The following is a 15,655-nucleotide window of genomic DNA, read 5'->3' as shown; positions in this document are numbered from 1 at the left end:
GTTGTTGAGGGTTTTATGTTGGTTCTTACTGTGTGGGCGGGATGAATGACGTTATTCCCACTCACTGAATAATCCCGTCAGAACAGGGAAACGAAAGTGAAAGTGTTGAGCTAAACCTAAACATACCTGCCTGCTCCTGTACAGAGCGTCGTTGATCTGTGAGTTCAGTCAAAAGTTCAAATCAGCACTCATTTCTTTCCTGCAGCAGAAATTAAATACAACTTTTCCGTGAAAGGCAGAGATGGAGAGGATTGGAGATACCGAGAGAAACGGAGTTAGCGGGAGGGATGAAACGCTGGTTAGGCGGTTCTGAAGGAGGGTCACTGACCTGAAACGTTAACTCTGCTTCTCTTTCCACAGATGCTGCCAGACCTGCTGAGTGGTTCCAGCATTTCTTGTTTTTATTTCAGATTTCCAGCATCCGCAGTATTTTGCTTTTAATCTAGTTAGGCCACAGCTGGAGTACTGTGTACAGTTCTGGGAACCACACTGTAGGAAGGATGTGATTGCACTGGAGAGGGTGCAGAGGAGATTCACCAGGATGTTGCCTGGGCTGGAGTATTTCAGCTAAGAACAAAGAACAGTACAGCACAGGAACAGGCCATTCGGCCCTCCAAGCCTGCGCCGATCTTGATGCCTGCCGAAACTAACACCTTCTGCACTTCCGGGGCCCATATCCCTCTATTCCTATCCTATTCATATATTTGTCAAGATGTCTCTGAAACGTCACTATCGTATCTGCTTCCACCACCTCCCCTGGCAGCAAGTTCCAGGCACTCACCACCCTCTGTGTAAAAAACTTGCCTCGCACATCCCCTCTAAACTTTGCCCCTCGCACCTTAAACCTATGTCCCCTAGTAACTGACTCTTCCACCCTGGGAAAAAGCTTCTGACTATCCACTCTGTCCATGCCGCTCATAACTTTGTAAACCTCTCTCATGTCGCCCCTCCACCTCCGTTGTTCCAGTGAAAACAATCCGGGTTTTTCCAACCTCTCCTCAGAGCTAATGCCCTCCAGACCAGGCAACATCCTGGTAAACCTCCTCTGTATCCTCTCCAAAGCCTCCACGTCCTTCTGGTAGTGTAGCGACCAGAATTGCACGCAATATTCTAAGTGTTGCCTAACTAAAGTTCTGTACAGCTGCAACAAGACTTGCCAATTTTTATACTCTATACCCCAACCGATGAAGGGAAGCATGCCGTATGCCTTCTTGACTACGTTATCCACCTGCGTTGCCACTTTCAGTGACCTGTGGACCTGTACGCCCAGATCTCTCTGCCTGTCAATACTCCTAAGGGTTCTGCCATTTACTGTATACCTCCCACCTGAGAGACTGAATAGGCTCGGGTTGTTTTCCTTAGAGCAGAGAAAGCTGAGGGAGGAACCTGATTGAGGGATACAAAATTATGAGGGGCATAGATAAGGTAGATAGGAAGAAACTTTTTCCCCTCGTGGAGGTACCAATAAGCAGGGACCAGGGGTCCCAGGGCACCTTCCCCTGCAATCGCAGGAGGTGTAATACCTGCCCATTTACCTCCTCTCTCCTCACTATCCCAGGCCCAAACACTCCTTTCAGGTGAAGCAGCAATTTACTTGTACTTCTTTCAATGTCGTATACTGTATTCGCTGCTCACAGTGTGGTCTCCTCTACATTGGGGAGACCAAGCGCAGACTTGGTGACCGCTTTGCGGAACATCTCCGCTCAGTCCGCAAGCAGGACCCCGAGCTTCCGGTTGCTTGCCATTTCAACACTCCCCCCTGCTCTCATGCTCACATCTCTGTCCTGGGATTGCTGCAGTGTTCCAGTGAACATCAACGCAAGCTCGAGGAACAGCATCTGATTTACCGATTAGGCACATGACAGCCTGCCGGACTGAACATTGAGTTCAATAATTTCAGAGCATGACAGCCCCCCATTTTACTTTCATTTTTCGTTATTTTTTTCTTCCTTTTTTTTTACATTCTTTTTTACATTTTTTACAATTTTTTTTTTGCATTTATTTCATTTCATCTTAGTTTGTTCAGTTTGCTTACACACTGTTTTTTTTTCAGGTTTGCACTTGCTGCTGTTCAATATTCAGTGTATTTACACCTAATCTGTACTAATGCTTTGTCTTTCAACACACCATTAACATATTGTTTGCCTTTGCTCCGTGCCCTTTTGGTCAGTTATGTGGCCTGGTCCAATCCAGACCTCCTTTGTTATCTCTTGCCCCACCTCACTTGCTTATAACCTGTGACTTTTCTAATATTTGTCAGTTCCGATGACGGGTCACTGACCCGAAACGTTAACTCTGCTTCTCTTTCCACAGATGCTGCCAGACCTGCTGAGTGATTCCAGCATTTCTTGTTTTTATTATGGCATAGATTTAAGGTAACGGGGAGGGAGGTGTAGAGAGGATTTTTTTTTCACCCAGAGGGTGGTTGGAATCTGGAACACACTGCCTGAAGAGGTGGTAGAGGCAGGAACCCTCACAACATTTAAGAAGTATTTAGATGAGCAATTGAAACGCCATAGCATACAAGGCTACGGGCCAAGTGCTGGAAAATGGGATTAGAATAGATAGGTGCTTGACGGCCGGCACAGACACGATGGGCCGAAGGGCCTGTTTCTGTGCTGTATAACTCTATGACTCTATGATACCTAACTTAGTGTTGTCAGAAAATGTTGTCAGAAAACTTAGATATATGGCTCGCCAGTCTTTCACTCAAGTTGTTTATCAATATAGTGAATAGTACAGATACAGATCCCTTGGTGGGGGGTTTGTGGGGCACTACTGGTCACAGCTTGCCAATTGGATAACTTTCTGTTATCCCTGCTTGCTGTCTCCTCCCTCCTTGCCAATTAATGATTGTGTGCACTTCATTGCCAGGTGATGAATGCCATTGGGCCCTCAGAGAGTCTGGACCACCAGACCAGCTTCATCAGTACCCTCTCTGCCCTATTCAACAAGGAGGATCTCAGCGACATCAAACTGATTGTGAACAGGAAGCTCACACTGAACGCCCACAGGTTCATCTTGGTCGTGCGCAGCGATGTCTTCAAGACCCTGTTGGACACTGCGCGTTGGTCGGATGCTAAAAGCCAGGCTGTCCACCTCACCGAGGAAGAGGACTGCCTGGCCCACTTCCAGGACTTCCTGAGGTACCTCTATGGCGGGAGTGTCACCCTCAACACCGAGAACGTGATTTCCCTTCACCTTCTGTCGGAAAAGTACAATGTCCAGGAGCTGAGAGAAAGCTGCCAGCGGTTCATGTTGGCCAACGTGGCCGCCCCGGGCTCCTCCAACCGTGCCATCACTTGGCAGAGATACGCCAAGTTGATTGGTCTGGGCCAACTGGAAGAGGAATGCTTCTGGTTCATAGCCTGGAACATGGGCACCGTCATGAAGTCCCCAGACTGGACATCGATGGAAGCTCACCAACTCTCTGCTCTCCTCCAAAGGTCTGACCTGGTGGTGGAAGATGAAGTGGTCCTTTTCCAAGCCATGGTGAGCTGGCTGTCCCTGCATTCTGCCCACACTGAGGAAATGTTGCCCCACATTCGCTATCCTATGATGTCCCCGGAGAATCTGTTTAACCTCCAAGCCCCAGGAAGCCTACCCGAGGCAATCTCTTCCTACCTGCTCAGGGAGAGCTTGCTGGTTTACCAAGCGCACCTTTTGTCAATGGATGCCATCAGCCAACGTCATGACATCACCACCATTCCATTTACCATGAGGCTTTACACATCAGAAAGGTTCAGCCAAGTGTGGGACCTCCCAGAATATCAGGCGATGAATGGCGCATCTGTTGAGATATTGACCAGCTATTTCCAACTGAAGACTCGATGGTACGTCACCTTTATCCCTAAAAGTAAGGGGATTCCAACCCAGCGGTCAAAGAAGAGCTGTAACTATCACAGGGGATATGAGCAGGTTTGGAAAGAGGATGCCTCGATGACACTATCTGTCTCGGTGAGCTGTCGCGATTCAGCGGCCAAGACGCACTCTCACAAGCTGAGCGTTCTGCTTTACCAATTCGTCAACGGTGAGTGGTTTGTGAGCAATGTGAAGACCCTCGAGGTCCCACACTCAGAGAATGCCGAGATCAATGATCTGTTCCCCTTGTCAGAGCGGGATAAATACATGACTAATGGTACCTTGAAGCTGCACCTTATTGATCAGACCACCTGGGAGAAACATTAATCGAGATGTTCACAACCATGAAGAGTTTTGATAGAATAGATAAGGAGAAACTGTTTCCACTGGCAGGAAGGTCAGTAACCAAAGGATGCACAGATTTAAAATAATCTGCCAAAGAACAAGACGGTGGGATGAGGAGATTCTTTTTTGTTTGACACAGCGAGTTGTGATCTAGTGTGCACTGCCTGATGGGAGTTGTGAAGCAGATTCAAAAATAACATTCAAAAGACTATTGGATACATACTTGAAGTGGCAAAAATTGCAGGGCTATGGGGAAAGAGCCGGGGAGTGGAATTAATTGGATAGCTCTTTCTAAGAGATGACACATGTACAATGGGCTGAATGGACTCCTGTGTGTAAGAAATGGGACCTTTAAGAAGTGATATTTCTCAGACTGATATTGTGATTGCCTGAAATGAAGCTGCTCTCTCTGTTAAGAGATTCTATAGCAGAGAGCCACGACAGTGTTGGCCTGTTTTCTCTTCCAAGGACATGATTCCAGCACAAGCTCTGAAACAAGATATTCCGAAAGCTGAGAAGGTGAGATCTCATAAGTAAAAGGGTAAACACGATGTCCTAGCGAGCAATGAGCCATGAGATGAATCTGTGGGCTCCAAACGGAAATGGGAGGGACAACCTTGACACGGTACCTTGACTAGTCACAAGAAATAAAATGTATAAACCAGGAGCTCAGGAGAGAAATCGATGGTCTTTGGATGGAAAAGAGCATTTTAAGGTGGATCCGTGTTGGCTCCGGACTAACACTTTGGTTAGCTCAAGAAAACTGAGGACCCTGAGGTCCAAAGAGATGACCAACACCTCAGTCAACACGAGGAGCCAAAAGACAAAGACATAAAGAAGTCGATGGCTGCTGTCACTCCCAGACGGAGAGATCGGCTACAGAGAGACTGTCACTCCCAGACGGAGAGATCGGCTACAGACAGACTGTCACTCCCAGACGGAGAGATCGGCTACAGAGAGACTGTCACTCCCAGACGGAGAGATCGGCTACAGAGAGACTGTCACTCCCAGACGGAGAGATCGGCTACAGAGAGACTGTCACTCCCAGACGGAGAGATCGGCTACAGAGAGACTGTCACTCCCAGACGGAGAGATCGGCTACAGAGAGACTGTCACTCCCAGACGGAGAGATCGGCTACAGACAGACTGTCACTCCCAGACGGAGAGATCGGCTACAGAAAGACTGTCACTGCCAGCTGCAGAGATGGGCTACAGAGAGACTGTCACTGCCACACACAGAGATTGGCTACAGAGAGGCTGTCACTCCCAGACACAGAGATCGGCTACAGAGAGGCTGTCACTCCCAGACGGAGAGATCGGCTACAGAGAGACTGTCACTCCCAGCCGCAGAGATCAGCTACAGACAGACTGTCACTCCCATCTGCGGGGATCAGCTACAGACAGACTGTCACTCCCATCTGAGGGGATCGTCTACAGACAGACTGTCACTCCCATCTGCAGAGATCAGCTACAGACAGACTGTCACTCCCAGACACAGAGATCAGCTACAGACAGACTGTCACTCCCAGACACAGAGATCGGCTACAGACAGACTGTCACTCCCAGCCACAGAGATCGGCTACAGACAGACTGTCACTCCCAGACACAGAGATCGGCTACAGACAGACTGTCACTCCCAACTGCAGAGATCGGCTACAGACAGACTGTCACTCCCAACTGCAGAGATCGGCTACAGACAGACTGTCACTCCCATCTGCAGAGATCAGCTACAGCCAGACTGTCACTCCCAGCCGCAGAGATCAGCTACAGACAGACTGTCACTCCCAGACACAGAGATCAGCTACAGACAGACTGTCACTCCCAGACACAGAGATCGACAACAGACAGACTGTCACTCCCAGACAAAGAGATCGGCTACAGAGAGACTGTCACTCCCATCTGCAGGGATCATCTACAGACAGACTGTCACTTCCAGCCGCAGAGATCGGCTACAGACAGACTGTCACTTCCAGCCGCAGAGATCGGCTACAGACAGACTGTCACTTCCAGCCGCAGAGATCGGCTACAGACAGACTGTCACTCCCAGCCACAGAGATCGGCTACAGAGAGACTGTCACTCCCAGATGGAGAGATCGGCTACAGACAGACTGTCACTCCCAAACACAGAGATCGGCTACAGAGAGACTGTCACTCCCAGACACAGAGATCGGCTACAGAGAGACTGTCACTCCCAGACGGAGCGATCGGCTACAGACAGACTGTCACGCCAAGCCACAGAGATCAGCTGCAGACAGACTGTCACTCCCATCTGAGGGGATCGTCTGCAGACAGACTGTCACTCGCAGTCGCAGAGATCAGCTACAGACAGACTGTCACTTCCAGCCACAGAGATCGGCTACAGACAGACTGTCACTCCCAGACACAGAGATCAGCTACATTCGCTCGCTCATTCTCTGGGATCGGTAAACTGTTTCTGTCTATTTAGCTTCTGCATCATATCTAAACTGTTGCTTAATAAACTGCTTTAAAATCACTTATGAGTTCTATACCACCTATTTTGTGTAATTTGTGACTTCCGAAACTAAATCGACAAATTGGTGTCAGGAGTAGGGTTAATAGTAGTCAAGATATCATAGGATTGAAACTATCTTAAATCGTTGTTCTTAAGTGAAACCAGGATTTACAATGGCAATGGAATACACTAGAGAGTGACTGACACAGAACTGGATGGAAAAAACTGGGGCAAAGAGAACAAGAGTTATACTGGAGAATGTGGAAGAGTGTGATGGGGATTCCAAGTGTATCCTTGACAGGCTTTCCAAAGAAGTCCAGAAAGGCAAGATGCAGTTGAACAAGGTCAGGAATAAGATAGCCTACGGTGCGCATGTCTGTGCTTTACAACTGAATAGAAAATACAAGGAGTTAAGAGAATGGGTAGATAAGTTGCAGAAAGAAAGAAAGTGATGGTTGGCAAGAGAATATCTCCGCCTTACACAGTCAATTTCACCGAGAACAGGAAGCATATGGCAAAGCACGTTATATTGAAAAAAAAGCAGATAGAGCAAATAGTTTAGAGATACAGCACTGAAACAGGCCCTTCGGCCCACCGAGTCTGTGCCGACCATCAACAACCCATTTATACTAATCCTACACTAATCCCATATTCCTACCACATCCCCACCTGTCTCTATATTTCCCTACCACCTACCTATACTAGGGGCAATTTATAATGGCCAATTTACCTACCAACCTGCAAGTCTTTTGGTTTGTGGGAGGAAACCGGAGCACCCGGAGGAAACCCACGCAGACACAGGGAGAACTTGCAAACTCCACACAGGCAGTACCCAGAATTGAACCCGGGTCGCTGGAGCTGTGAGGCTGCGGTGCTAACCACTGCGCCGCCTGTGTTTACTGGAACAAAACATCGAATTACAAACCGAGAATGCCAGACTAAGTGAGGAGTTAGGAGTTGCAGGAGTGGGGTGGGGAGGGCGCTTTGGGGGAGTTAATTCGAAGCAGACCAAGCCCCATGTTTAACTAAAATCCATCAACTCCAGGCACAAATCGGCCAACAGCAGGCAATGGTGGCTGCTGTCTCCAAAACCAGAGGAGGGGGCCCCGACCCTTGTTGGTACAATATAGTTGAGAACCTCACCCCCTCTGCTCCACCTCTCTCATACAAGACAGACAGAAAAATGCCAGTGTGTGCGGTTACTCGAGCCAGGGCCAAGACAGAGTGGGGTGGAGAGAAGCGGTGAGGAATCGTCCCCATCCACCATGGTCACAGAGGTCACATCTACCCACCAGTCCCTTTCCCCCAGCGAGCTCAGGGCTCTGAGGGAATAGTTAGAGATGACAGTGGATATAAGCACCGATCCTCTCCAGCTCATGTCAAAATGGGAAATTTGAACCCCTCACACCTAGAGTTAGTGAGCAATGACCTTAAACAGATCCTCCTAGCTGCATGCTCTGGAGAGTTAAAGCAAGAGATGGACCGGGACACAATGACCAAAGGCTCACTCAAGGAGATAGAGGCTGACCTATGAAGGGCCCTAGGGGAAGAGAACATTGATTACTGTGAAGTCCTAGTTAACATCAAACAGGCCCCACCGAAAGTCTGAATGTCTACGCAGAGAGACTCATGACTGATACCGTAAAACTCAAGAGGGGGAGGAGGAGGAGGAGGAGGACAATACCTATCATGACACCCCAAATTTTAACAGCCTTTTCCAGAAAGAAATCCAGCCAGCAGTCGGTAGTTGGTTGAGAGTTTTATAACAGTAAAACAGTGTCCTGGGTTGATTTGATCCTCCATGCCACCACTATCTGGGGACAGGTCCGCGATAACCTCCCTCAAACATCTGCGAAAGCTAAGGTAGCAGCTGTCAAAGGCCCTGTGCCCAGCCAGAAATCGGGACCAACTTGAAACCCCAAGCTGAGAAGGAATGTCCCAGTGCTTTATTTTAACTGCAGCCGGTTGGGCCACTGCACTCATGACTGCTGTAATAGGTGGGAGGTGAGGTGGGGGAGGGAATGGTGGTGTAGCTGACAGAAACAGTGAGACTCGTTCCCCTCCTCCTGTTCCAGCATTGATGAGTTCCCACCCCGTCCAACAGTGACTAGAGAGAATGGAGGCAGCAATACAGGCAACGCAAATTCGAACTGGGTCCCAGCCAGTATCTGCTGCAGTGTCTCAGTCCTCCAGGCCAGTAAGCCAGCCTCCCCAGTTACTCCTAACGCCCTTGGTTTCCCCTCTCCAATATGACAGTGGTGGGAGTCTGCACTGTTGATACCAGAGGCCGTGTATTTGCAGCCCATTAACATGATTGTGTAAATATAACCCCAGCCTCGAAGATATTAGCAGACCAGTACATGCTCCTAAGAGGCAGTACCCTTACACAGCTGAAAGTATACCATATATACTCGAGCCACTGCTAAGTCATTGTTAAAGCAGGGTGCTGTTCACAAACATCAGAAATTGAAAAATTGGGTTTGTGGAAGAAGCTAATAAGTTTGGAAACAATTCGAGTTTAATCTAAAATACTTTCATACCTGATGCCAGTTTTTCCCTTGAAGTTGCAAACGTTACTGCTGGTTTTTATTGTTTCCAATTCCTTGTACAAGTTTTAAAAGGGCTCCAAGACTTGGGAGAATAGTTTAAAATGGTGCTGGGTTCGTCTTTGATTGGAAAATAAAGTTGCGTGAAGTAACGCGTTTGAGAATGTTTTGCTCCTCGCCTTTGAAAACAAGCACCGAAGTTAACCCATTATGTTGACAACTGTTTTTCTTTCATTCACACATAACTTTTGTTTTGCTGAGTGTAAAGTTATATATTGGACATTGTTAAGTTTTACGTTTCTAAATTGATAGGTATGTTTGGACAAATTAACCCATTGGGCTCTGGGTCAGAGCCACAATGGATTCTTTGTATTTTTTTTGAAACAGGAGATGATGGGACTGATGTCATAGCAGCAAATCTAATAGTTTGTTGTAGAGATTTTAATAATTTATCTGAAAACATCAAATGTCACAGCACGGTGACAATTTGGACCAAAGGCTTTGCCTTTCAAAGACTTGGCTTCAATCCATTCAGACCTTTCATTATCTTCTAAGACAAAGTGCTTGAGAAGGAGAGATACTGAAGCCACCATCAATCTTGGGCATAATTCTTCCTGAGATCTGAATTGATAAAATAAACTGATACGAGTGGTGGAAGCAGGTACGATAGCAACGTTTAAGAGGCATCTTGACAAATACGTGAATAGGAAGGGAATAGAGGGATATGGGCCCCAGAAGTGCAGAAGGTTTTAGTTTAGGCAGGCATCATGATGGGCGCAGGCTTGGAGGGCCGAATGGCCTGTTCCTGTGCCTGTTCCAAGCAATCAAAGGAAAAATTGCCTGAAATTTAAAGGGATAACATTTTCATTCAATAATAAAAACTAATGAAAAGCAGTCCAGGTGGTTCCTGAGTAGCAAAAAAAGAAAACCCCAGAAGGTTTCTTTTTGGGGGGGGCTGGGGAGGGGGGGGGGGTGGTGGAATTGAACATTGACAAAACCTGTCAGCCCAACAATACTGCTGCTTGAATTTGGGATAACTTCGAAATTTTTGAAGCATAAAAGGTCCTTGAAATTAAAGAACAAACAAATGTGTTAATAACTGGGGAATGTATGATTTTAGTTCTAAAGATATTATGAGAATATTGTATTGGACAGTAAAGTTCCTCCAGGGTTCATGAATAAGATAGAATGGTAAGTAATGGGATGGCCTACTTAGAGTAAAAGATAGAGACAGGAAAATCACACCACCAAATGGGAATTGGAATAACTCACCTTGTGTGTGGTTCAATGGAATGTATCAATATGGTATCCCCGCTACATTCTAATGAAAGTCAGGAAAGTGTGATGAGACTTGTAAATTGATAGCTGAAAATATTTGTGTCCTTGCCTATGAACCTTTTTAGAAAACTGTATTTGATAGTCTGACCACTACCCGAGATATCAGGACCATTCATGAGGAGATGAACGAATGTGTTTACCGTGATAAGGTCACCAGAGAGTCGAGAATGTGTGACGTGATACGGGGACACTGGTATAAGTATGCAAGTTACGTGCAAAGTAACAAACATGTGGGAATGCATGGTGAACCTGCACTGGAGAACAGGTCTCAGACATGCTCAGCTACTTGAAAACAGGACACCATGGAATGGTTATTGTGGCCAGTAGAGTGAGACAATATTTTAAATCATCAAGGCATTGACACATACTCCATAGAGAAACTGACCTCCGAATAGAATGGTACCTGTCAGAGGCAGTGAAATTGTTGGGCATTTAACATAAAGAGGGATATGGAATCTGGATTAAGACATTTCAGAACCAGGTCTAATATTTGGCAAGCACGATCTGCAAGATGGATACATGTGGGCGGCACAGTGGCGCAGTGGTTAGCACCGCAGCCTCACAGCTCCAGTGACCCGGGTTCAATTCTGGGTACTGCCTGTGTGGAGTTTGCAAGTTCTCCCTGTGTCTGCGTGGGTTTCCTCCGGGTGCTCCGGTTTCCTCCCACAAGCCAAAAGACTTGCAGGTTGGTAGGTAAATTGGCCATTATAAATTGCCCCTAGTATAGGTAGGTGGTAGGGAAATATAGGGACAGGTGGGGATGTGGTAGAAATATGGGATTAGTGTAGGATTAGTATAAATGGGTGGTTGATGGTCGGCACAGACTCGGTGGGCCGAAGGGCCTGTTTCAGTGCTGTATCTCTAAAAAAAAATTTAAGAAGTATTTAGTTCAGCACTTGAAACATACAAGGCTACGGGCCAAGTGCTGGAAAATGGAATTAGAATAGATAAGTGCTTGATGGCCAGCACAGACATGATGGGCCAAAGGGCCTGTTTCTGTGCTGTATAATTCTGTGACTCTAGATAAGAGGACAGCTGGAGAATCTGTTAAGCCCATGCATGATCTTTTGTTCAAACAATATGTATTCATTTTACTGGAAATGTTTTAACATTTATTCTTGGCAGCAGCTTAGAAATATCTAGGTTAGCTAAAAGAAAATCGGTTGTGAGAAGTCAATAAGGATATTTCATTCTCAGGGGGGTGGGGGGGGGAGGGGAGCTGTAAGAAATGGGACCCCTTTAAGAAATACTTTTCAGAGTAATATAGAATTCTTACAGAAACAATAGCTCTACCAGAACATGTTGTTGCTCTTGTTTCAGACAGTGACAACACACAAGAGGTGCTCTATACCCCTGAGGATCCTAATGCAGTTAAATGGTTAAAGGATGTATGATATTTAGATGCTGACGTTTATTGCTCCCAAATACATACTGAGAAACTCAGTCCATCAAACACATACTCACATACACAAACTCTCACAGACCCACAGAAGAGCTGTTCTCCCTTCTCTCTCAAAAGGGAGAGAGAAGTTCGTAACACCAGGGTCATCACGGTGCAAACACAATAGGGGAGAGGAGCATAACATTCCCAAGGAGGTCATATAGAAGCCACTAGATACCATAAACATTCCTAAGTTGATGGGGTGGAAACTTCTGGCGTCTTCTGTACCCTCCTTATCTGTACAAGTGCCTGGTAAGGACTGACAAATGGCCTATGAAGTAAGATAAGGTATATCAATGGATACTCGGAGGAGCAGAACCCAGCCTCGTCTGACAGAGAAGTTAGGTAGCTTCCTGACACCTCGGCCAACGATAGAGACAGAGAGAGATAATTCAAGAAAACTGCCATTTCGAACTGCAGTAATCAGATGCAAAAGACTGTTATCCCAGCTGCAGAGGTCAGCTCACTCATTTCTCCAGGATCAGTAAACCATTCTCATCTGTCATGGGTCCTATACCTTTTCTATCTATTCAGCTGATGCATTATCGAAACTATTGCTTCTTAATAAATTTAAAGTCTCAACCACCTATTCTGGGTAATCTGTGACTCCCAAACTGAAATCTTACAGTTTACACAGGGAAACGATTTTCTCTAAGGGAAGCCCAAACTATTTCCCAAAGTTCAGACCTGGCCCGTGAACAGGGGCTTTCGGATCCACATACATCAAGTGCCATTACCGGCTGCTCCTCACCCACTCACCAGAGCTCCTGGCCTCTCCCTGCCCTTCAGTGCCTCCCCACACCATTGCCGGTCCCCGAACGCTGATTTAGATTAGATTAGAGATACAGCACTGAAACAGGCCCTTCGGCCCACCGAGTCTGTGCTGAACATCAACCACCCATTTATACTAATCCTACACTAATCCCATATTCCTACCAAACATCCCCACCTGTCCCTATATTTCCCTACCACCTACCTATACTAGTGACAATTTATAATAGCCAATTTACCTATCAACGTGCAAGTCTTTTGGCTTGTGGGAGGAAACCGGAGCACCCGGAGAAAACCCACGCAGACACAAGGAGAACTTGCAAACTCCACACAGGCAGTACCTGGAATCGAACCCGGGTCCCTGGAGCTGTGAGGCTGCGGTGCTAACCACTGTGATTAAACACAACTCCGCACTTTCTGCAGGAATTCCTTCCCACAGTTTGGAGTGACATTCGGTCACTTAGAGCACATCAACAAAGGAAAGCGAAATGGTGATAGCACTGATGGTGCAGCAGATGGAAGCTGCAGTGACAGCAGGAAAGAGTCAGAATGATATCAGAGGGAGGGGGAAGGAGAGTCAGAATGAGACTGGATGGAGGGGGAAGGAGAGTCAGAATGAAATTGAAGTGAGTGGGGGAAGGAGAGTCAGTATGAAATTGGAGGGAGGGGGAAGGTGAGTCAGTATGAAATTACAGGGAGTGGTAGAAGGAGTGTCAGTATGAAATTGGAGGGAGGGGGAAGGTGGGTCAGTATGAAATTGGAGGGAGGGGAAGGAGTGTCAGTATGAAATTGAAGGGAGGGGGAAGGAGTGTCAGTATGAAATTGAAGGGAGGGGGAAGGAGTGTCAGTATGAAATTGGAGGGCGGGGGAAAGTTAGTCAGTATGAAATTGGAGGGAGGGGGAAAGTGAGTCAGTATGAAATTGGAGGGAGGGGGAAGGAGTGTCAGTATGAAATTGGAGGGAGGGGGAAGGAGTGTCAGTATGAAATTGGAGGGAGGGGGAAGGAGTGTCAGTATGAAATTGGAGGGAGGGCAAAGGAGTGTCAGTATGAAATTGAAGGGAGGGGGAAGGAGTGTCAATATGAAATTGGAGGGAGGGGGAAGGAATGTCAGTATGAAATTGAAGGGAGGGGGAAGGAGTGTCAGTATGAAATTGGAGGGCGGGGGTAGGAGTGTCAGTATGAAATTGGAGGGAGGGGGAAGGAGTGTCAGTATGAAATTGAAGGGAGGGGGAAGGAGTGTCAGTATGAAATTGAAGGGAGGGGGAAGGAGTGTCAGTATGAAATTGAAGGGAGGGGGAAGGAATGTCAGTATGAAATTGAAGGGAGGGGGAAGGAGTGTCAGTATGAAATTGGAGGGCGGGGGTAGGAGTGTCAGTATGAAATTGGAGGGAGGGGGAAGGAGTGTCAGTATGAAATTGGAGGGAGGGGGAAGGAGTGTCAGTATGAAATTGGAGGGAGGGGGAAGGAGTGTCAGTATGAAATTGGAGGGCGGGGGTAGGAGTGTCAGTATGAAATTGGAGGGAGGGGGAAGGAGTGTCAGTATGAAATTGAAGGGAGGGGGAAGGAGTGTCAGTATGAAATTGAAGGGAGGGGGAAGGAGTGTCAGTATGAAATTGGAGGGAGGGGGAAGGAGTGTCAGTATGAAATTGGAGGGAGGGGGAAGGAGTGTCAGTATGAAATTGGAGGGAGGGGGAAGGAGTGTCAGTATGAAATTGAAGGGCGGGGGTAGGAGTGTCATTATGAAATTGGAGGGAGGGGGAAGAAGTGTCAGTATGAAATTGGAGGGAGGGGGAAGGAGTGTCAGTATGAAATTGAAGGGAGGGGGAAGGAGTGTCAGTATGAAATTGGAGGGAGGGGGAAGGAATGTCAGTATGAAATTGAAGGGAGGGGGAAGGAGTGTCAGTATGAAATTGGAGGGCGGGGGTAGGAGTGTCAGTATGAAATTGGAGGGAGGGGGAAGGAGTGTCAGTATGAAATTGAAGGGAGGGGGAAGGAGTGTCAGTATAAAATTGAAGGGAGGGGGAAGGAGTGTCAGTATGAAATTGGAGGGAGGGGGAAGGAGTGTCAGTATGAAATTGGAGGGAGGGGGAAGGAGTGTCAGTATGAAATTGGAGGGAGGGGGAAGGAGTGTCAGTATGAAATTGGAGGGAGGGGGAAGGAGTGTCAGTATGAAATTGGAGGGAGGGGGAAGGAGTGTCAGTGTGAAATTGGAGGGAGGGGGAAGGAGTGTCAGTGTGAAATTGGAGGGAGGGGGAAGGAGTGTCAGTGTGAAATTGGAGGGAGGGGGAAGGAGTGTCAGTGTGAAATTGGAGGGAGGGGGAAGGAGTGTCAGTATGAAATTGGAGGGAGGGGGAAGGAGTGTCAGTATGAAATTGGAGGGAGGGGGAAGGAGTGTCAGTATGAAATTGAAGGGAGGGGGAAGGAGTGTCAGTATGAAATTGGAGGGCGGGGGTAGGAGCGTCAGTATGAAATTGAAGGGAGGGGGAAGGAGTGTCGGTATGAAATTGAAGGGAGGGGGAAGGAGTGTCGGTATAAAATTGGAGGGAGCGGGAAGGAGTGTCAGTATGAAATTGGAGGGAGGGGGAAGGAGTGTCAGTGTGAAATTGGAGGGAGGGGGAAGGAGTGTCAGTGTGAAATTGGAGGGAGGGGGAAGGAGTGTCAGTGTGAAATTGGAGGGAGGGGGAAGGAGTGTCAGTGTGAAATTGGAGGGAGGGGGAAGGAGTGTCAGTATGAAATTGGAGGGAGGGGGAAGGAGTGTCAGTATGAAATTGGAGGGAGGGGGAAGGAGTGTCAGTATGAAATTGAAGGGAGGGGGAAGGAGTGCCAGTATGAAATTGGAGGGCGGGGGTAGGAGCGTCAGTATGAAATTGAAGGGAGGG

The 15,655-nt window shown here is 47.4% G+C and overlaps 1 protein-coding gene across 1 annotated transcript; it reads left to right on the top strand.

Moving 5' to 3' along the window:
* The first annotated feature begins 84 nt into the window (after positions 1-84).
* Positions 85-5,631, top strand: LOC137349045 (BTB/POZ domain-containing protein 17-like). The gene is made up of 2 exons (XM_068014321.1): positions 85-158; positions 2,875-5,631. The coding sequence occupies exon 2, from the start codon at positions 2,878-2,880 to the stop codon at positions 4,186-4,188; it is 1,311 nt and encodes a 436-aa protein (XP_067870422.1). The 5' UTR covers positions 85-158; positions 2,875-2,877; the 3' UTR covers positions 4,189-5,631.
* The last annotated feature ends 10,024 nt before the right edge of the window (positions 5,632-15,655 follow it).

The sequence above is a fragment of the Heterodontus francisci genome, chromosome 34 (assembly GCF_036365525.1).
Source record: "Heterodontus francisci isolate sHetFra1 chromosome 34, sHetFra1.hap1, whole genome shotgun sequence".
NCBI classification, from domain to species: domain Eukaryota; kingdom Metazoa; phylum Chordata; class Chondrichthyes; order Heterodontiformes; family Heterodontidae; genus Heterodontus; species Heterodontus francisci.
This window is presented reverse-complemented; position numbering and strand designations above follow the sequence as displayed.